This window comes from Oryctolagus cuniculus, chromosome 10, assembly GCF_964237555.1.
Source record: "Oryctolagus cuniculus chromosome 10, mOryCun1.1, whole genome shotgun sequence".
Taxonomy (NCBI): domain Eukaryota; kingdom Metazoa; phylum Chordata; class Mammalia; order Lagomorpha; family Leporidae; genus Oryctolagus; species Oryctolagus cuniculus.
Window position 1 is genome coordinate 44,418,216 of NC_091441.1, and position 24,334 is coordinate 44,442,549.

The 24,334-nt window shown below is 35.4% G+C and overlaps 1 protein-coding gene across 6 annotated transcripts in view; it reads left to right on the forward strand.

Annotated features, from left to right (window-relative positions):
• Nucleotides 1-24,334, forward strand: part of CCDC178 (coiled-coil domain containing 178) — a 604,881-nt gene that overhangs the window by 293,230 nt on the left and 287,317 nt on the right. The window contains exon 20 of one of the 6 annotated variants that reach the window (XM_070050341.1): nt 19,502-20,245. The exons of the other annotated variants lie outside the window; for them this stretch is intronic. Within the exon in view, the coding sequence (XP_069906442.1) occupies nt 19,502-19,579 (78 nt within the window). The 3' untranslated portion in view covers nt 19,580-20,245. Of the gene's footprint in view, nt 1-19,501; nt 20,246-24,334 lie in introns of those variants that run through there. 6 annotated transcript variants of the gene reach the window in all.

Genomic DNA, 24,334 nt, shown 5'->3' on the forward strand with positions numbered 1-24,334 from the left:
ATGTAACATTTCCCCCTTTGTTTTTCATTCTAAATTAAAGGACTAGAAGGCAGTGTACCTGGAATTCTTGTTTACTGTTTTCAATCTGATTGACTTCTGCTCTTATTGTTTCCTTTGTTCTCTTTACTTTGTGTTAACATTTCTGTTTGTTTTTTAAAGTGAAAATTTAGCTCACTGCTTTTAAGTTTTTTCCAGTACCGCACTGAATATTATAAAATATTATCTGAGCATAGCTTTAGGTACACTATTAAAGCTCAAAGTTCAAGGTTTCTGGATATTATGCTGTAGTGTGTTAATTTCAGAATAATGGGATAAGACAAGTTATCTGCATCTCCTCAGGCCTCATGAAAGTTTTAACCACTGAAATGGGATAGAATGCAAGCAGTAAAGACATTCCTGAAAGGGAAAGAAAGGAAGAAATACCGTAGTTCCTGGTTCACAACAATTTTGAAATCTTAAAATCTTGCTGGGCAGACATTGCATAGACTCCTCAAGGCTGCAGGTGGGAATCAGCAGTCAGATAAGGTTTTATGTGCTCTTTGGTAGGAGTAGCATGTTCATTGTTCTTCCTTGCTCTAAAATTTTCTTTTTTAAGATGTTTTTTAATCCTGTTTTAAGTGGCTGTTAATTAAGGTCTAGCCTGTGGAAAGTTGGAAGCCTCAGGACTGAGAAGGCCCAAGTAATCACAAGCTTGGTAGATATTGTTCATGTAACTCTCAAAAGCCCAACAGGCCTTTCATTTGTGACTGATAGTGAGTTTGTTTGCCAGGAATCACATCTAAAGTTTGCTTTGACTCATTCTCAAGTCTTGATTTTAAAAGATCCTGTAGATTTAAAGAGCTCTATCTTGAGGCTGTCTGAGCAGAAGACAAAGTCTTATTACTTTCACATTTTCCCTAAGGCAGTTCATTGGTCAGTTGGTGATAGGTTTTAAAAATAGGTGAGAAGGTTTCTCTCTCAATCTGATCCTTGCCATCAAGGCTAAATTTTCACAAGATTATGTCTCTCAAGGGCTTTTTTGGTTTTATCTCTTATTGTTTGGGCTCTAACGTTGCATAACTTTTCCCAAATTTCTGCTTTTTTATTGAGATATTGTTTGCTAAATGAGTTTTCTTGTAGGAGTTTTACAAAAACAGCCAGTAGCAACCAACATAACATTCATAAGTTCCATTTACAATGTTCAGAAGTCGTTGCTCACATGATCCATTAAAAGTTATTACAGGCAATGACCTTATCATATAGCATCAATATTTGATACTTCTGTTGATCTTCAGTTACAGAGCATGATCTTCCTATTTTCTATGAGACTACTTATGAAATTCTATGTGTTTTGCTTTTTTTAAAGTTTTTTGGTTATTTTTAATATAGTGGTTACTTACTGCTTATATCAATGTAAAGTATTTTCAGGAAGATTTCAGGAAGATGCTGTGAAGATTCCAACTTTCAGATGTTGAAGATTACAGATATTATTTCAAATTCACCAAAGTCCACTGGGTCTTCTGTGACTCTGTAGGGCGGTTCACATTCACAAAATCACAAAAGGCATCAGTTCAATTCCACCCTTCATCTGCACCATTTCGGTTGAAGATCTCCATGTTCCTTTTCATACTGAACAAGAAAGCTGGGGATTCATACAGCACCTGTAAAGTGTCTCTACCCCATCCAAAGTTATTCATGTTCTTCTGTATATGATTCATTGTTCAGAACTAGCCCCATGAGTCTTCCTAGTGACTGGGGATCAGATATATTGGGCAGCCCAGGAACATTTGGGAAGCAGCCTGTGTCTCCCACAAATATAATCAGAATTCCAGAAAGTGTGCAAAACAGTCATAATTGTGCTTTGTCATGGAGTAGGTGAGATATCAAGTGTAAACCGTAAATCATGCTTAAAATTGAATAGGACAAAGATATTCTCAGCAAGAAGTCTATATTAATGAAGCAAAAGTTGTGGAATTAGTAAAGACATTGTATAAACATGAATATTCCTGGAAAATATGGGCCTAGAAAATAGTATGGTTTCAAACTCTCTGTAATAATAAATAGAATTAAAAAGGAGAGAATGTTCCGACATGGGAAGCAGTCTACACAGCAGACTCATAGAATAACTCATTTTAAGTAGCACTCTGGCGTCAGAATCAGCCCTTAAGCCTTAAGGCATCCTGGTCTAGCTGAAAAGCCCATTAAAACATTTCAGGCATGGAAAGCCAAGACTCTGTGGCAAAATAATAATAATAATAATAATAATAATAATAATAATGTCCTACATGAAGGAGTTCTTGAGCGAGAGAGAACCCAGTGAAAAGAAGTGGGCATAAAAGGATGTACTTTTCTCTGAAGGGAGGAGAGAACTTCCACTTTGCTTATGGCCTTGCCTAAATATTGACAGTCAATAGACTTCCATAGCCTTGGTGGCTCATGTCATGAGCCTTGGGTGGTTCGGACATCGTACAGAAGAGTGTTAATTGTTAAATTAACAACAGGAGTCACTGTACACTAACGTCCCATGCAGGACCTCTGTCCTTAATGAGCTGTATGAGAAAAAAAAGAGGGTGGGGGTAGATAAAACAGTAATTAACTCAAAGGATTTTTGTAAGTATTATAAGTGAAGTGATGCATGCACAGTACTTGGTCCTTATGTTCTCACAAAGTCATTATAACCTTTGAAAGTTTTGTAGGAAGTGATGAAAAAATTATCTTGATCAATAGGACAGTGTACTGTTTATGGCCGTGGTATTCTCAGAAAAATACTCTTCCTTTGTTAAGTGCAGATTTTTTGAGTCTTTTCATTACCTTTCTTCAGGCATTTCTTTCACTCTGCTAACTTTCCTATTATTTAAACATTTTAAATCCTGATATGATCTTAGTTTAGATTCTGTCCTAAACTACTTTTACAATTATTCCTCCCAGTATTATTATTATTATGTATTATTATTACAATTATTCCTCTTCAGTATTAGAAATTTGGCAACATTACTACATGGAAGTAGAGAAAAAGGAACTGAAATTATGGAGGAAATAAAACATTTAGTTTTGGGCCTTTAGCTATAGTTACTTCATTCTGCTTTTTGTGGACATGATCCTGAACTTGAAAAGGGAAACAATCCAACTGTTTATTCTAGTTTCTAGTATTAAAATTCATATGTTTTATAATTTGTAAATAGCTTAATATTTAAATATGACCTAATAGAATGTCACTGACTTCCAGTGTGAAAATATTGTACCATTTAAGGATAAATCTTATAAAGAGCAGGCATACAATATAGGACAAATTTAAGGAAAACAAAATAAAATCACAAATGACATTGAGTGAAAAAACCTTGAAAGGGAATTGTCTTTAATTAGTTCACAGTTGGAGATTGTTCATACTGCTTATTTTAGTTAAGTCTTTCATTTGAGGAGAAACAAGCTATTTAACTTTCAGGATGCTTGCGGGTAGTTGGGGAGCAGCTTGAATCTCTGATCTTATTGAATAAAACTCTGTCCTCAATATCATGTAACTTTGGTAGGAAAAAATATTACCAGTAAAATATGATAATCTATTGGGGTTTGATACACATAACAACAACAGTGAAAAAGAAAGGTTACTTATAAAGTCAACTTACAGACTAGATACAGCATTGATATTTATGAGGATACTTCAAAATGTTCATGGAAAACGGAGGTAAAAGTTAAGTTTATGTTGGTACAAAAAATTGGAATTCATGTTTAGGAGTTTTTCAAAAAGTTCATGAAAAGTATATATTATGAAAAAACTGCAGAAATTTCACATTTTTGCACTATAATAAATTCAATGTTTAGTTTTATTTTTTCCAAAAGCATTTTCAAGTACACTTGTCTTTTTTTTTTTTTCCAATAAAATTGGCTTGGAAGCATACTTAAGTAGGCATCCTTTCTACTAGGTCTTGATACAAAATCTGTCTATGCCTATGGGGAAAGACTCCCAGGGTTAAAATATATAGTAGCCTTTTCTATGTAAAGAACATAAGGAATTGAAGAAATTCTGATAATCAGGTTAGCTACTTTGATTTTATAAGGATTTATGAACAAAGATGGCACATTCAGAAAAGAATGAAACTTTTTAAATCATTTATTCTATTTGTTTGAAGGCAAACCTACAGAGAGAGAGGGAGAGACAGAATTCTTCCATCTGCTGGTTCACTCCCCAGATCGCCACAATGGCCAGGTCAGTGCCAGGCTGAAGCCAGGAGCCCCATCTGAGTCTCCAGTGTGGGTGGCAGGAGCCAACTTCCACTGCTTTTTCCCAGGCCATTAGCAAGGAACTGGATTGGAATGGAGTAGCTGGGACTCAAACTGGTGCTCTAATGGATGCTAGTGTGCAGGCAGTGTCTTAACCCAGCAAGCCACAATGCCAGCCTCAAAGAATGAGGTTTTTACAACAATATTCCATAAGGTTAATACTTTACTAAATCCTGGTTTTCTAATGCGCTTAATAACCATCCCATCTTCTGCAGTTCTCTTAAGGTCTATGCACTTCAGTATTTCTGTATAATAATACTGGGGAGCACTATTTTACTAGGGACTTCATGGAAACAAAACGATGGATTCACCAGAGTTGGCTGGAGCATGTGTGAATATCCACAGTGAATGATGACTGGATGCATTTCCATAATATTTATGTAGCCACAGTCTATTTCCAGCAATAATTCAGAGCTGCAGCAGAAGATGTTCCATGAGTTCAGTGACAAACTCTCAGTTCTCCTGACTTTCAGTGTGGTGAGAACACAGGGCTGTAAAGCCATGAAATCGTCTTTGCTCTTTATATCTTGCATGGTGTGTTTATGCATATTCTGTTTCTAGATTCTGTGATGTTCCTGTGTGTGTGTGTGTGTGTGTGTGTGTATTCAGCACAATGCTTATTTCATAGTCATCTTCAGTAAAAAGCTATTTTCAAGTTTCACAGGCTCAAATTCTGCATTTATCCTCCTTCTCAAAATCCAATTAAAACATATTGTTTGTGAAAGCAACGTTGTCCAATGAACTCCACACAGTGCTGGCAGCCAACTTTGCTTCTTAACTAGGAGAAGGGGTTCCATATCCTGTTTGAGTCTCTCAATAATTGTGCTTGCCCTTGTCTAATCTCAACACTGGGTTCTCTCTGTCATGTTTTCTGCAACCTGTGGGAGAATACACTGATGCTTCCACAGGAAGAATATTACATTGTATTCAAAACACAGATATCTTGATATTTCGTCTGAAACTCCCCTTAGCACTTTCACCCAACTCAGGGGAACGGGGAACAAAAGGTTTTCTATTTAGACATTGTTTTCACTGTTTCAGGAAATTTATATGTTTACAAAATTTTAAATAAAATAGCTAATTGTGCACTTTTTTCATAGAAATATTTACCATCTTTGTACTAGCCGAATACTCAGCCTTGATACATTACTTTGAACTCTGTTGCACACTTCTTCGATTCTGTCATTGGTTTCTTTTCCGAGGGGTCATGAACTTGCCCCTTCCTTCCTAATTTCCCTTCTGCCGACAATCGGATTCCCATAGCTGATGACTTCTCTGCATTTCTGAGCCTAGACTTCTGCTTTTCATCGCTGCTTTTCCAGTCAGCCTTCTGCATTAACCCCCAGGTCAACTTCTCTTTTGTCCATTTTATTCCAGATATTGTATTCTTTAAAATCCGGCAATGGAATCAAATTACATGTAAAGGAGAGCTAGCACCTTTGAATGCCATCGAAGAGCTTTCCCTGTTGTATCACCTTTCTGATTCCTGCCACTGCTGACATCATGGCCTGGATACTGCTTGATTGTCGAGGGCTGTTCTGTGTATTATAGAACATTACTCATAGGATAAGGGTAACATCGCTCTGATTGTAGTCACCAAAAATGTCTCTAACCATTCCCAAATATCCCCAGGATAGGGCAGGCAAAATGATCCCCTCTTGAGCAACACTGTTTTGTACTCACTCAACTCTTGGAGGAGCTGACCCACAGAGTCTAACTTCATAGCTTCTGAAACATTCCTCTCCATGTTATTTGGCCTGCAGAGAGAAGAAGGGGAGTGTGGGTTAATGTAAAGAATGTATTTGGTGGGTAGGCCGGGAATTGATTAATGCCATTTCCACTGGTATCTTAGTGTCCAGAACCACAGAGCCTGTCACCTTCCCCAAATATGACTTGTTTTCATGCCTGCCCTGTGTGTGTGTTTATCCCTTTCTATCCTGTCTCCTTTCTGGAGTGCACTGCCCTCCATTCCAGTCTCTGAAAACCTAACTCTACACTGACTCCTAAACAAAACAGGGGGACCATCACACCTCAAAAGAGCAAACCACTGCTTCCTTTGGATGACTGATGTAATAGAGTGGTTGAGGAAAGAGCTTTGGAGTCAGATAAAACTGCTTTTGATTCATGAAACTCATTAACGAGTTTTGTAAACTGGAAGCCTGGATTTCTTGTTTCAAATTGGGCCAATATTAAGGTTTGACTTTAATGAAGTAAAGTCCTTGAACAGCATTGAACATGCCAGAAGCAACAAAAGATTATTTAAAAATTTATATTAATATAAAGAGAATGGATTTCATTCTCTTTCATAGGTTTCATAGGTACAGTTCTAAGATCAACATACTTTCTTTTCTCCCTTCTTTAATCCTCCCTTCCTTTTTTTTCCCTTAATTTTTGCAGTAACATACTTTCAATTTACTTGTTAGTCATAAGGTATAATGAACACTAGCCATAATGTTCACCAAGTAGGAAGACCATTGTTCCACAGGACTATAGATAAATGCTACAAACAATAAATAAATCATAATATTTGAATTTCATTCTTACACATTGTATCTTTTGTAATCTATATTAACTACCATATATCAGGGGAAAATTGATATTTGCCTTGTTGAGATTGGCTTATTTTATTAAGAATAATGGTCTCTGGTTGCATCCATTTTGTTGCAGAAGACAGGATTTCATCCTTTCATATGTTGAGTAGTATTCCATTCTGTGTGTGTGTGTGTATATATATATATATATATATATATGTATGTATGTATACATATATCATATTTTCTTTATGTAGTCATCGATTGATGGACATTTCGGTTCCATATCTTAGCTATTGTGAATTGAGCTGTAATGAACATGGGGGTACAAACACTTTTTCATATGCTGATTTCATTTCATTTGGATAAATTCCAAGGAGTGGGATTGCTGGGTCATTTGGAAGATCTATTTTCAGATCTGAGGACTCTCCATACTATCTTCCATAATAGCTGTACTAGTTTACACTCCCACCAACAGTGGATTAGGGTGCCTTTTTCCCCACATCCTCACCAGCATTTGTTATTTTTTGATTTTTGGATGATACCCATTGTAACTGGCATAAGATGTGACCTCATTGTGGTCTTTGTTTAGTTCCTTGATGGCTTGTGATCCTGAGCATATTTTCATGTGTCTGTTGGCCATTTGTAGTTAATCCTTTGAAAAATGCTTCTTCATTTCCTTTGCCCATTCCTTAACTGGATTATTTTTATGATCATATCTAATTTTTAAGCAATTACTCCCTGTGTTATCCATTGGGTAGTTAGTTGCATACCACATTCTTCATCCATATTTAACTCACCAGTTTCCTGAGCAGAAAATGCTTCATGTAAGGTTTGTGTCTTCCTGGTATTGTTGGAGGAGGCACTGAGGAAAGCCGGAGTAGAGTACCATTTATCACCTTCTTCCTGGGTACAGACTGATTGACCTTCTAGAAGCTATACCAGGGATTCTTTTTTTTTTTTTTTTAACTTTGAGATTTTAAAATTTTTATTTATTTTCATTTTGTTTAAAAGAGAGAGAGAATGAGAATGAGAATCTTCCATTTACTAGTTCACTCCCCTAATGCCTGCAACAGTGCAATAGCCATTGGACCATTCTGAAATCAGGAGCCTGAAATTCAACCCAGTTCTCTGATTTGGGTAGCAGGGGCCCAAGTACTTGAGCCATTACCTGCTGCCTCCAAAGGTGTGCATTCACAGGAAAATGGAATCAAAAGTAGAGCCAGGACTTGAACCCAGGCACCCCAGTGTGGAATGTGGATGTCCCAACTGATGGTTTAACTGCTACACTACACACCTGCTGCTAAAGCTGTTTTTGGCTACTACTGTAGACCTTGTTGTCTAGTATAATCCATTCTCTGTGGAGCCATGATATTTTTAAAAATACAAGTCAGGTTGGATCCCTGTGGAAAACCTCTATAATCTGTAACCCTCAACATCAAATCTGAATATATCACCCTGAGGTACAAAGTCACCAGTGAGCTTTCCTGACTTCTCTGATACTGTCCTACATCACTCTGCTTCTTACCTCCCTTTTGCATTCACAGTGGCCTTGTTTCTGTGTCTTGAACTCTATAAGCTCCTAGTTGCCTTGTGCCTTTGAATCGCTTTCTTCACTCCCAGAATTGCTCTTCCCTCTCTTGTTTACATGACTAGATCCTTCTTGCCCTTCAGTGCTCAGCTGAAATGTTTTCCATTGCAAACCTTCCATGGTAATCCAGCCTGAAGAGTAAATCATCTCAGTAATTTGTTAGTATTCAAGTCTCCAGCGGCGTGTAAGGAACAGATTGTATTCTTGTTTAGCATTTATAGAACATTGAGGTTCTGACATTGGAGCTTCCCCACTGTCATCTTTTCACATATAGAGACGAGTATATGGATATCAAAATTAGGAATTTAGGTAGCATCTTCTGTGAAAAGCTTCATAAGGAAAAGATAGGGTTTGAACACTGGAATTATATTTTGTGCTTAGATTTATGCTCGTGACCCAGTTATAATGGCCTGGAAGATAATATTTTCTTGCCTAATCTATTGAGGCTTACTCAGAGTTCTCTCTGCTTACACAGAGCAGGAGTTCAGTGTCCTTCAGAAGTTTCTTGTAGGGCAGTACATTTAGAGAAAGTACTTGGCTGTGTATAGAATTGTGCAGTTGCAGTAAGAGTTGGCAAGTTGACATACACACCTAAAGGGCCCATTTTTAATGCTAAGAAATTTTGATAACTGTATTATAAAAGGACATCTAAGAATGACATCTTGGTTTTTAGGGAAGATTCAACCCATTAATATTTCTTGACATCATCAGTTTCTATAACATAGAAATTGTAATTCTCAGGATACAAATGGTTTCATTTTTCCCGTTTGTATGCTATTAATTAATTGAATAGAAAATATAAACTGCTTTAGGATGAGTTTATGTCTACTTAAGCAGTTTGCTCTTTTGCAGATGCTAAAGTAAATGCAGTTATTTTGCATAGTTTTTCATATTTAGTGCACAAAATGGATTTTGTTATCTTTTGAAGGAACATTAAAAATCTTATCTATAACTATTGGCTGATGATTTTTTATATCCTTGCTAGTATAATTAAAGTAGAATAATTTGGGACTTTCTGTGATAAGATTATTATTAAATATGAAAAGAACCATTAATCATTATTATTAGCAGGATTTTTAAATAAAACCATTGTATCTTAATTTTAGCTTTACATATACCTTAAATATTCCAAGAAGATATTCTCTAGAATTCTATTTCCTTTTTCTTATATTTTTGAATTTTAACTTTCAACTAATAGTTTACTTATATTCTATTCTGATATTTAATTTAGAAGCTTATATTGTCAGTAATATTCCAAAAATTGTTGGAGAAAATTTCCAACAAAACATTGATTTGGATATATAGTAAATAAACATCATATGAAAATAATGAGAGAAAATTGTATTTTAAAGATTTTCATATGCCTTTATGAATATAAAATGTGAAATTTTTATGTTATCATAAAATTAGTGACTGTTTCTAAAATATCAGTCATATAATATAGAGGATCAAAAGATAGTGGCTCCAGTAGATAAAGCCCTTCTTCCCTTCAGAATCATGCGATTCTTGAATAAATCCATTATTTGATGTATAAACAAGTGATATAATTCTATATAAATCATATGGGAAGTTTGCATAAAGCATAATTTTATATATTTTATTTTAATGTGTGATAATAGAGAATGAATAGGACAAATTCATCTGGAGCTTTGATTTTCTTTCAATATAGCATCTAAATACTGAGGATTTCACAATTGTCCAGACAAATCTGGGCACGTGTGCACACACACACACACACACATATAAACATATACCACATTCAATAGGATGTTTCTGAGGCTTTTTATATTGTTTTCCTGCTAGTATGACTTGCTTTATTAGAAAATATTTTCTTCTTTTATTATTTTTATGTATTTTAAAGACAGTTACAGAGAGACAGGGGAAGAGAGAGAGACAGAGAGAGAGACAGAGAGAGAGAGAGAGATTGATTGATTTACCATTTGCTGGTTCACTACCCAAATGACCCTAACAACTCGGGCTGGACCAGGCTGAAGCCAGGAGCTATTTTCCAGTCTCCCACCTGGATACAGGGGCCAAGCACTAGGGCCATCGTTTGCTGCTTTTCCAGGTACATTAGCATCCCATGTAGGATGCTGGTGCTGTAGGTGGGCACTTATCCCTTTACGCCACAACGTCAGCCCCTGCTAGTGTGATATTAACATCTCTATGTACATATGAGTAAAATAACTCCCTACATCTTAACACAGAAAAAAATGGCTGTTACTTGGACTTTATAAAATGAATAAGGAGCTCTTCTGTAGTTTAGTATATAGATGGAGATAAACATTCACAAATAGTTGGAACTCAAAGAATTGAATAACTTGATTTTCAGCAGCTGGGTCTCTCCTAGAAGTTCAGCATGCTAGCACAGCAGGCACAACATTCATCTATCAAGGCTTCACATTTACCAATAATATTTGGTGGATGTAAATGGCAGTACCTTCATACCTTTCACATAAATTTCCCTATTTGAACTCATGTGAAGCCAAGCTAGGCATTAGTATTTCCATATTATAGAAGGGCAGTTTTCAAATACTTTGAGATTAAGTGACTTGCCCAAAAAAGCAAATGGCTAAAGAATAGATTCTAAGTGTTCACCTTGTCCTCTTTCCATTACACTATTGAATTGCAGAGCTATTCAGTTGTAGCCTTCTGTAGGGAAAGAGCCTTGGAGGAAAATACTGCAGACCTGTGCCTTGGACATGGCTTCTGCTAATTGCCTGTGAGATTGTGACTTCCAAGTCTTGTAACTTCTAGTGGGCCAGTAGCTACATCTATGGTGGTAACATTCTTAATTTAGCTTATGTATAAACAGGAATGCAGAAACTAAATCCACCTGATTTGCTATGGAAATTGGTTGTCTAAAGTAGAAACCACATATCCATTGAGAGGGAAGTCTAGTAAATTAGTTGATGCCTGGAAATAATTGCTTTTCCAGATGGGCTTATAATGGATTTATGAAGTATAAATAGAACATAAAACAAAGTTACCTAAATAAAAGATGGAAAGATTTTGAATCTTTACATATATAGAACAAATATCAGTACAGATAGCCAAAGTTCTCTTCCAATTCTATTCAGAGAATGGAATTAATAGTGATAGGCATTTTAATAATGTGAATATGCAAATGCTGCAATAAAATTTTATATCGGCATTAATATTAACCCACTTAAGGGTAGTCTTTTTTACTTAATTTCTTAGAGCATCATTTGTCTTAGAGTGTATAAAAACAGTTCTAATTATAGAAACTTAATATATTAATTGCTGTTTAAAAGGTGCTTTTTTTAAAAAAATATTGTATGTATTTGAATGGCACAGTTACAGAGAGAGAGAGAGATGGAAAGAGAGATATCTCTTCCATCCACTGGTTCACTCCCCAAATGGCCTCAATGGCCAGGGCTGGACCAGACAGAAGCCAGGAGCCAGGAGTTTCTTCCAGGTCTCCCAGCTGGGTGCAGGGACCCCAAGCCCTTGAGCCATCTTCCGCTGCTTTCTGCAGTGCATTAGGGAGCTGGATCAGAAGTGGAGCAGCCAGAACTTGAACTAGTGCCCACGTGGGATGCCAGCCTTGCAGGTGGCAGCTTTACCTGCTATGCCACAACTCTGCCCCTGAGAAATAACATTTTAATTCCTTTCATCATTTTTTGTGTTGGAGCAGAAGTAGGGATATTTCAGACTTCCAAATTGATCTCTTTTCTGTGTTTCTCCTTCTCAGTGACACTTGTTCTTATTCTTACATTCTTTCTATTTTAAATTGACCCCAAGAAAAAGCACATCTAGTTTACTAAAGTCTCTTAAATTATATGTGTATGGAGATGAGGGCAAGGGTATTATCTGTTGGCTTACTCTGCTGACTGCCATGTTCTCTCACCTAAAACACACACACACACACACACACACAGCTCAGTACATGATAGCTGCTCAGCAAATAAATATTACATGAACAAATGGTCACATGTATAGTTGTTCTATATGTTGTTTGAATATCTTAATTTGCCTCTTGACTATTTTACTATAGTTCACCGGAAATAAGGTTCAGAGATGGGTATTTGGCATAGAGATTGAAATGCTGGTGAGGGTGCCTGCATCACTTATTCAGAGTGTTTGGTTCCAAGTCTGGCTCTGCTTCCAATTTCAGCTTTCTGCTAATTCACGCCCTGTCTGGCAGCTCATGATAGTTCAAGTAGTTTGGTCCCTGCCATCTATTTGGGAGCCTGGATGGACGTCTGGCCTCCTGATTTAGGCCTGGCCAAGCCCTGTGTGTTGCAGGCATTTGTGGAGTGAACCACCCAGCAGACTACCTGTCTGCCTGCCTGCCTCTCAAATCAACTAAAAATATTAAAAAAAATAAGATAAATAAAGGACAAAAATATTCTCTAGTAGTTTATGTGCCCTCAAGTTTATTTAGATGTTATTTAAAAAAAAATAAGATGGTATTGAAGAAAATAAAAATTTTATTAAACTTGAATTCATTTGAGTTAAACAATGTTTACTATTTTCAAAATGAGCTTGCATTTCTTTTTAGCAGAGTAAATCACCTCCATCCCTACATCTATTCTTCGGAAAAAAAATACTTATTTATTCATTTGAAAGTCAGAACCACAAAGAGAGAGATAGGGAGAGAGAGAGAGAGATCGTCCATCCACTGGTTCATTCCCCATATGGCCACAATGGCCAGGGGTGAGCCACACTGCAACCAGGAGCTAGGAGCTTCATCTGGGTCTCCCATGTGGGTTCAGGGGCCCTAGGACTTGAGAGATCCGCTGCTGCTTTCCCAGACTCATTAGAAGGGAACTGGATTGGAAGTGGAACAGCCGGGACTTGAACTGGCACTCATATGGATGCTGGTACTGCAGGCAGAAGCTTTACCCACTGTGCCATAGGACCTGCCCTTGTTATTCTTCTCTTCCTGTTGGCCTTCCTTCTTTATTGTTAAATCCCACACTGATCCTGTCCACCCACAATGGATTACTACTCAGGCTAAGGGATCAACTCTAGTTTTCTCATCCTGCAGAGGGAAAACTAGAAATCTTATTGGATTCCTGTAGAACACAGGTGCTTCTGCTGCCTTATAGTGTACTTATAGAAAATAAGTGGTCCCAGAGTCGGGGGTTGACATTCTGTACCACTGTCTTCATCAAGGCATTCACCATGACTTCAGGTCGTATGATCTTCTGGTTGTGCAGTAGTTTTTCAAGATGCATGGAAGAGAAAGTGAGCATGTATCTTCACTTAGGCCAGTGACATTTGTTCCACACCTAGTATTCTAGGAATACTGACTATTCACTTCTTTGGCTTCTTAACTTTTATTTTAAGCACTTTATAGTCACCAACTCCCCTACTCCCAGCCACCACCACCTATTGCCGCCACCACCACCACCTGCTGCTAGTCCCAGGGAGGTGAGTCACTCAGCCTTGAACTTGCTCTCTGACATGGCCATCCAGCATCACATTTTCTCTTCCTCCTGGTGAGGTTTATGAATGGATGTGGCTCTTGTTTGCTACATAGTTTTTGGATTATTTGTCTTGGTCTGATGGATGAATTCTGAGAGGACTGTTCAAATTTGCTTTGACATCGCCAACAACAATTAGTATTGTGAGCAAGGATCTGGGTCTACTACCGGAAGAGGAGTGTGGGCACCCAGTCAGGCAGACAGAACAGCAGTTTATCAAACCAAGCTGGGTGGGACATCCAAAACATGGTCAAAATTAGGCAAATTCAGAATCTGAATCATGACAACTTTGAAGGAGCTTTTGGAACAACATTGGTGAAATTACTCAAGCAAAGATATGAATGTGCGAAAGAGACACCATTTATCTGAAAGCTATCCCATTAAAGAAATAGACAAGGGTACTTACAGATGGTTATCACTTTATGTATTTTATTTTCTCCTTTCAATTGTATATAGTTGTATATAATTTGGCAATGAAAATTATTTTTGTGTCAGCAAAATCTAGGATTTTTGGTTTTTAGACATCTGGTGCCAGATCGCATAATTTCTCATACTTTTTTTCCCTGATACTAAAAATCAGGCAAACAGTTGTTAATTTGTTTTTATGCTTTATTGTAAAATATAAAAATATTTTTGCATGCCTTACTTTTGCTCCTCTTTGCATATTTATTTACCAACACTTTACTACTGTTGTTTATCATTTTTTTAGAAATAGTTATTATTTTGAATCTTGCCCTTCATCTTAACTTCAGTATACATTTCTGTGTTATCTCTCCAGAGATAATCACTTCAACATTCAGCATTTTGGGGGCAACTGATAAATACTCTGATAAGAAAAATATTTTTTAAATGTATTATTCCTAAATTACTACTCCATTTTTAATGCTGCATTTGAATGGAAATGGGAATTAGTTTGGGTCTTATGAAGTAATAGATTTGCATGATACAAATTATGAACTGAAGAGACAGACAGGTAATATCTTTTGTTTATATGTGGAAATTAGCACTTGCTCTTGGGCTTGCCACTAGGGCTTAATTGGTCTGACCACACTGGTATCTTCTCTCTTGCTAGTGAAAAAGAAATGTGTGAAAATTCAGTTTTTATGTGTTTATTAGAGAATTTTTATCTGAAGCAGTGAACATAGAATCTTATAATTAATACTTGCTTAATAAACATTAGAAAAGAAGGGGAAAGGAGGCAGTACAATGTGACATTTTGGTTGTTTTTAATAAAACACAAGCTGGTTTTGAAAACAGTGACCATTTTCTCAAAACTTACCTATGAAAAGCTGGCTCTTCTATGTGAATATAATAACTTATTTTTTCAGTAGTTAATAGCTAATATTCGGTAATTACTATTAATTTGTCTCAATTTCATGAAAATGTTCTGATCGTTATTAGAAAATTTCTCAAAACATTTGAGATCATTAAGGTTTCAAGCTTGTAACCACTGTTTTAAAAACTGCCGTTTGTAAACAGACCTGAGATCCAAACAGATGTTGGACACAGTCTTTGGTAAAGGCTTATTTTCAAATTAGAAGATCTTGCTTAGGAGAATTAGAAATATATTCCTAAAACTACACATCTAAGTTAAATATAAAGAAATAGAATATCATTATGTTCTTGGAATTGTATCAACCAATCACATTGAATTTGTTTAAAAAATGAAAATATTAAAAAGAAGAATAGATTTACATGTTCTAAAAAGTTTGTCCCTGGAGACCTAGAATTATTATAAAATTCTTTATTGTAACTTACCTGTTGGATGCAAACATTGATCTATGAGTTTGTAGCATATTGCGCATATTTGTAGCTATCTTTTTGTCTCTGCTTTGCAACTGATTGCAGAATGGATTGGTTTAAGTCTAGTAAGCCTCCAGTGTCGGCAAGTTCATCGCCATTTCTCCACAGTTAATGATTTTCATCCCTACTTGTGTGGTATGAACCCTTCTTCATACAAGTATCTCTCACAGTTTTAAGCTTATGACACCGTATTTTATTATATCTACTTTTTTAATTCAAAGTAGAATGGAATTAATGTTTTCTGATCATTATAGGAAAACTCAGAAATTTCAGATAGTTAAGGTTATAGTCTTGTAACCACCATGTTAAAAACACTTGATTGTAAGTGGCACTTGGTGAAATCAATAGTCCTTAGCAGTGTGGCTTCTCAGAACCTGAGAGGAGGTATCTGAAGACTTAAGGATGCATATGTGGGCCCATTACTAATTAACCATTAAATATATAAACTTTGTAACAAGCAATAGATACCCGCTTGTTGTGGAAATTAATTAAAGAACAATTTTGTGACATTTTCAATTTAGAAAAAGGTTAAAGCATTTATTATAACAAGCCCTAAGGCTAGGTAACTTTAGAATAGTCAGAAAAGTTATTCCTTCCTTTTGTAACACCTAGAGGGCACTAAAGTTAGGCCTAACCAGATTTACATATATTCTCTATATTCTCTTAAACTTGGCTCAGTTTCTCAGTTCAAACTAGAATCAGAAAAAAAGTGTTAAACTTTTTTTAAAATTATAACATTACTAATTTCCACGTGATTATATCATAACATACAATTTCATTTTATGAAAATTAAATTTTTTTCTTTGTTGAACAAATTTTCATAGATATTTTTCATGACATTTCAACATGTGAAATCATAGCCAGGCCCTCTCTGATTTTCTTCTAACAGCAAAACTCCTTTCTTCCTCTTTTCAGTGCTTTTGAGATTTATTCATGTAACTCCCATTAGAGTTAATTGGAGTTACTAACATAAATTCCACTTGTACCAAATGGAGAATAGGTTTCTTTAATGTTGTTTTTATTTTTTAATAAGGTTAAAATAGAATCTTGTACACAATAGTCTCTTTTGCTTTGGGAAATTAAAATGCCTTTAACAACTTTTAGGGTTAGAGAATTGAAATCTATTGGAAAGTTTTCTTATTTTAATTCTGGTGCATTACTACATCATCATTACAAATTACAATTGGTAATGAAAGAAATAGGACGGCAAACTATAAAAGCATTTTTCCAGCAAGCCACTACTGTTTACATACTATTTGTAGTTTTATTTGTGGAATTACTCTGCTAATGGTATATTATTAACACTATTTAGAAAAACTGTGTTTGCCATTCTTAATACTAAAGAAAAAAAAACTACAGTTTGTGAGAACAGCACAGTTTTCAAGTGGAAAGAAAAGCTCATGCTTTTTTTCATGAATACTTTTTAAAATTATTTAAAGGTCTTCATCTTTTTTTTAAGATTTGATCCTTAATAAACAATGGTCATTTACTTTATGCCTCTCATATATTCAAATATTCTTGAACAATTTTAAACATATGAAATAAAGCCTTCATAAAAATTTGTTATAAGTTTAATGTACCCAGAGAAAAGACACTTCAAGAAATAGAAGCTTATCAATTCAAAGAAGGACTCATTAATAATAGACCAATGAACTTGATTTCAGCAGTACATACCCTGTCCAAGAGTATATGAGGACATTCCTTGGAGTCAGACACATTCTTAAAAATCTATGTGTAACTCAGATATCTTACTGAAGATATCAATTTCGACTTATACTTTCTTTTTTAATTTTTGAGCTGTGCCCACTGAATGAATAATTCAATAGAACAGAATAATTCAATAAAAATCATAGTTGCTTCACTCATCTGGAATCTCTCCTCCCCCAATTTTCAGAAACCAACCAGAGACCCTTCATATAATTAAAGAGTGGATAAGACCAAGTAGTTAAAAAGGTATTTAAAAAATAAGAATGGAAGCAATTACAGAATGGAAGGGGGTGGGGATAGAGGAAGGGAGAAAGGGAGGACGAGAGGGAGGGGAAAAAAAGAAAGAAATGCCCTGGCTATACAAGTAGCACAAAAAATTTAACTTTGGTTTGAATTTTGTAGCAACCTTTAACAAAAAAAAAAAAAAGAAAAAGAAATTGTAAAATTATCTTTTGCCAAAAAGGAAGCACAGACAGCATCTTGAAATACAAAAATAAAATAAGACAAAGCTAATATGTATACATTACCAACTTCGGCTAGGCATTCTATTTAGTGGTTTGTCACTCCAATGTGGTTTCATGTTATATTCTTTTTTACAGTTAAGAAAGCTGAAGCTTAGTGAGATTAAACAACTCCAACAAGTTTACGCAGCTAGTAAGACTACCTAAATCATACCCATCTTTCTAAAATAATCATCTAATTTAATAAATTCATTCTTCATGCTTATATTCGATGAGAAATCCTAATGTTTGAGGGGCGAGTACATTGCTTAAGCTAGAAAGGCATGCCTTTAATTATTTTAAATTGTTAAGTTCATGATTTAAGGTATTTCTATTAATCAATGACATATTTCCAATAACAATATTATTTTTCTATGAAAGAATAATATTCCCATTTTAATTTTAAAATTATTTTTATTACTCTGAATTTTATAACTATTATGGTTTTGTTTAGGCATGCCTTTTTGCATTTTTGCTTTTGGTGGGCTTATGACTAATAAGGGTTTGAATATTTTAAAATAGAACTTTTTTTCACTTGATAAAGCTATATGTGTAAGGAATTATTTTAACATTATTTAGCTTTGCTGCATCACAGAAGAGTGATTTAATAAAAGAACAAAGTATGAAGATGTACAGTTAAAGTTAAATGACCTTTTAACTTTCCCTTGAATATTTTCAGAAAAGATTAATCATCATAAATTCTATCGTTAAAATGCCATTCAATAAAATATCAATGAAATAATTTGGAAATATGGCTTCTATTAGCTCAGATCTCCATACTCAGCTTCTTACATAATGAAAATATTTTAATTTTGTTTTGCTACTACCAAAGAATATAGGATGCTGAAGTTGAAATAAAGAAAGCCACATCATTACTGGTGCATTTCTCATCCTGGCTAAATAAATGTTGAATAAATATTTAAATAAATTTAACTTCAAATTTGCTGGCACCCAGGAAAAAGGAAAATTTTTATGAATTGTATAATTCTTTTTAGTCCAATGTAAGGAAACATACGAATACAGTTCTGGAAAATGGATTGAAAGAGGTACAACATAGTAGCCTGCCCAAGGCACCCATGTATTTGATATGAAGCCTTCTAAATGGAAGTATGTATTTCTTGCAAATAGAATATTTCAGATATGACCCAGCTAAAATGTTTGCATGAATTGTAGCCACAGTTATGAAACAAACACAGTAATTTAAAATTTATTTAGGGGCCTGAAGTGCCGACATCCCATATGGGTGACAGTTCTAGTCCTGACTGCTCCTATTCCTATCTAGCTCTCTGCTATGGCCTGGGAAAGAAGTAGAAGATGGCCCAAGTCCTTGGGCCCCTGCACTCACGTGGGAGACTGGGAAGAAGATCCTGCCTCTTGGCTTCGGATCAGTGCAGTTCTGGCCGTTGTGGCCATCTGGGAAGTGAACTAGCAGATGGAAGACCTCTCTCTCTGTCTCTACCTCTCTTTGTAATTCTCTTTCAAATAAATGAAATAAATTTTCAAAAAATTATTTATTTGAGAGGCAGACAGAGAGAGAAAGGAAAGACAGAGAGAGCTCTCATCCTCTGGTTTACTCCTCAGATGCCCACAATGGCTAAGTGGGGTTAGATCAGACTGAAGGCAGGAGCTGAGTACTCAGTCCAGGTCTCTTCTTTCTAGATGGCAGAACCCAATCCTGGAGCCATCACCACTGCCTCCCAGGAGATGCATTTGCAGGAAATTGGAGTCAGGAGCTAGGATGAAACCCATGCCATCTGATGTGGGACACAGGCATCTTAACAGCTAGATTAAATGCCCCAAGCATAATGAATTTTGTCACTCTCTCTATTCCTTCATATTTTTATACTGAGAGACTGCCCACTAGGGCAGTGCAACACAGGGAGTATAAACATGAGCTTTGCAGCCAGACACTCTAGGTTTTCAGTCTTGAATTTATCATATACTGGTCAAAAAACCTCAAGAAATTTCTTCACCTCTCTCAAGCTCAATTTCCTCATCTATAATATGGGTGTAAAAAATACTACAAATTCATGGATTTCTTTAGTGTGTGTGAGGATTAAACTATACTAATAATTATTTATCAAGGTACCTAGTACATAATAAGGTTACAATAAAGTGATATCAGTTTTTTCTAAAGTGTTTCCTTATAAGGAAAACCTGAGAATATTTCCTCAGTAGTCAAAGAAAATTAAATTATCACAATGGCTAAAAGATAGGGTATATTCCCAAAATTACAATCTGCTGCATCTTTTGATATATCTATTTATGGTCAGGAACCCCATCAAAACTATTTTATATTTTTTGATCCAATGATCTATGCTCTTCAATAGTGACTATAGAATTTTTACAACTGTCTTAATATTTACATCTACCTTAAATGAAATTTAGCTATGCAATGGAGTTAAATATTATAATTTCAAGCTACTAAATAGAAATTCATTTCTTTGGAGACATGGAATGATATATTTAATCCAGAACTGAAATTTTGGATATACTTGCTAATAGCTAAGTAACTAAAAATGTCATTGTGATAAATTTTATATAATGAAATATATTAAACATTAACTTTTCAATAGAAATGGTCTCTAATGCAATATTAAGAATGAAATAATAAGCAAAATTGATTTAAAATTCCTGAAACCGATGAAAAGAAACAAATTTATTATGTGAAATCAGCTTTTTTTTTGAGCTCACATGTTAAGATTGTAGCAACTACCCATGAGGAAATGCATTAGAGGACATAATGGTATATTTGCAGAAAAATCAGTATATAAGTCTACAGACAAAAATTGATGAAATGAAATCCAAGTTCTTCACTATATTATGCTGGAACATTATTATATGGAATTTTTCTAATGGGACCATATCCAAGTTGTAGCTTTAACAGATGGGATCCTGTTGGGGTTCCACATTTTTAGTTATTTAGGACTTTAGTAAACAGTGATTTTATCCAGTATGTGATTGGAACAGATGTGATCTTATCAGGGTTCCACTTTTTTTCAAGGGCATAAAATTGCCATGATTTGCTGTACAGTGCTGGAGTTTACTTTTTGTGGTTTTAGAACCAGAGTCCTTTTTAGCCAGAATTTGCCCTTGGGTTCTAAAACATCATAATAGGGAGTTAATGTTTTATTCTCTATTAATCCCATTAAATCCTTTTAATATTAGAGCATGTGTTGCTTTATAGCATTAACTAGTGTCTTGCACTCAACAGTATTTTCACAGTTTATGACACTGCTTAGGGCATTAACAAACAGCTGTTTGAATTAAATGAGCAGTTAAGGACCCTGTTCATTAACTCAAAAGTTTCATGTATTTTTAATTCCTTAAATCTAATGGTATCATCACCCTCCAAGAAATCTATCTTTGATTATAATTTGCTCTGGCCACTATTGGTTATGGAAGAAAGTGTTATTGTTTTTGAATATGAGTTATATCAGGGGTGGGTATCTCTAATGAATCTTAACTATCTCATAACAGCTTCATTCTTATGGGATATAAAACTTTAAAAGTTGTTTACGGCAGTTGTGTTAAGATTTTCTCCAATTTTGGTTACTGATGACTTCATTTAGCTAATGTAAAGAGGCAGTTGGAACAGAATTATTTGCATTTGAAATGGCGCAATCAGAGGTTTCAGACTGACTCATTTACAAAAAAAGAAAATTGTATTTGGACAGTGACAGATGATGTGATGTAGGCCCTGGTACAGAGCAAAATGTTAGTCACTGGTTTTCTCCTTGTGGAAAGATCCTGCCTTCCAACTCTTCCCTGGAGACTTCACCTTCCATGTAAGCATGATCTGGCCTTCTCGATGCAGTCGTTTGAAGGCATATCATTAAATACAAGGAGTCTTACCATGCCTCATATTCAAAGTAAACTGCATGAAGACCAGGTCCTTGACTGATTCATTCCTACTCTGGTGCCTCACAAAGTTCAAAACCTTATACTTGGTCAGTATTTTGCAGAGAATGAGTGGATGCTTAAAGAATTTTTTTTTTTTTAATCTGTGGGTTAAAACTCATATAGGTTTCCCACAAATCAGTGTGTATTTTCACTTTCCTATGGGGGATCTGTGGCTCTTTGACACATGAATTCATTTCATATGAACTTACTAATTAATTGAAAAGTTATGAAGTAGAACATATGATTTTACTATATTAATTATTGTATTTTTTCTCAATTGAAATGGCCAAGGATCAATTTCTAAGTGTAGGGGAGATTTTGTTTATGTAACACCTGAAATGAATGAGGTAAATTGATAAGAATGATTCTCTGGGAAAGGTTTTTAAGAAAAAAAGGGACTATCTTCTTCAATTTATTGCCAGAGATGAAAGTCACCTTCTTCCCACATTAAGACAGGAACAAACTTAACAAGAGCTGGATTTCAGGCCTGGAATGATTTTCCTGAATCAATACTAATTGTCTTGGAAATCCTAACCTATTTTCATCCATGTTGAGGCTGTAGCATACATTTTAAAATGTCCTGTATAATGGTAATAGCTGGAGGCCAGGAAAGGGGAGATAGAAGGAGGTTGGATAATGAGTGCCAAAACACAGAGAGATGGAAAGAGTGTCTTCTAGGGGTGGGCATGTGGTGTAGCTCTGTAGATGCCATGGGATGTCCACACAGCAACATTACTGTGCCTGGGTTTGAGGTCCAGCTCTGCTTCAGATTCCAGCTTCCTGTCATGGTACATTCTGGGAGGCAGAAGGTGATGACTCAAGAATCAGAGTCCCTGCTACCCCTGGCAGAGACTTGGGTTGCGTTCTAGGCTCCTGGCTTCAGCCTGGCCCAGACACAGCTGTTGTGAGCTGTTATGGACTAGTGAATAGGAGATATCTCTCTCTGCATTTTAAATGAATGTAAAACTAGATATTCATAAAAAAGAATGTCTTCTAATGTCCACAAAATAGTAGGGACTCTGCAATAAATTATATATAATTATATATGATTATATATAATTATTCAATATTTACTAACAAATATATATTAATAAATATAATTGTATTTAATATAATATTAGATATAAAATTAAATATATGTATTTGAACTGTTGGAAGAGGGGAGCTTGAGGGATCCAAACACAAAGCAATGATAAGGAAATGAAAATGTTAATTACTTTTTATTTGATAAGTACACACTGTATTAATGTCTTGAAATATTATACTGTAGCTTATAACTATGCACAGTTGTTATATATTTATCAAAAGTGTATAAAACCCATTTGGAATGTAATTTTTTGATTTTAAAATGCTCTATAGCTGCTCCACCTTGCCTTAGCACATCACTGTGGACATTGCTTCCTCTTGTCCACATCCCTCATCTGGACCATGTGACCAGAGGGCAGCTCCAGTGACATTGCAAACAGAGTGGTTTACGGTCTCTATCCCAGCCTTGGCCACTAAATTTTAGATAGGCCATTCTTTTTTGCCTCCACTAGGAAAAATTTCAAAGTAATCAGCTAAAAATACTAAGCTATTGCAGGAATTTGGCCTTAAAAAAAAAAAAAAACCTGGAAATGTAGTCGGAGCTAACAGATAACATAATTTTAACTAAACCAGAATCTCTACCTAAGCTTTGGTATGCTGCTGTTAGCAGTGCTGCTATGAGAATGATCTCCAGTAGTGAGCGAGTCTGCAGAGACTCCACAAGTGAATGAATGTCAGAAGCAATATTTTAAAAATAACTGAAAAGGAATATTTTAACATGTATAGATAAAGAAATCTAAAAAAAGCAACCTTGGTGTTTATATATATATAAACAGGTGTATGCACACATATATTAAACATTAAAGTGATAATTTAATATATATAACCACTTGAGGTAATATGTATTAAATGTACACTCAGTATGGGCATATACACTACCTATATTAAATATATACTACATTTAATATTTGCTACACTATACACTGCCATATATTATATATGATACATAATATATATTTTTAAACATTTGAAAGTAATTCAACAAGTTCATGGGTAAATAGAATTAATAAGAGAGGGAGGAGATGTACAATTTAGGACACGCTCAATCGGACTTGCCCTAAATGATGGAGTTAGAATCATGCCAGGGGATCCCAATACAATCCCATCAAGGTGGCATGTACCAATTCCATCTCACTAGTCCAAGTAATCAATTTCAGTTCACAACTGATCACACTGATAGGTCTAAGAGTCAAAGGGATCACAAAAACAAGACTAGTGTCTGCTAATACTATAATAGAATCAAAAAGGGAGAGAACGATCCATCATGGGAAGCAGGATACACAGTAGACTCATAGAATGGCAGATGTCCTAAATAGCACTCTGGCCTCAAAATCAGCCCTTAAGGCATTTGGATCGGGCTGGAGAGCCCATGAGAGTATTTTAGGCATGAAAAGCCAAGACACCCTGGAAGAAAAAAAAAAAAAAAAAAAAAAAAGGAAGACCTAAATGGAAGATCTCTGCGAGTGAGATCCCAGTGGAAAGAATGTGGCCATCAAAGAAGAA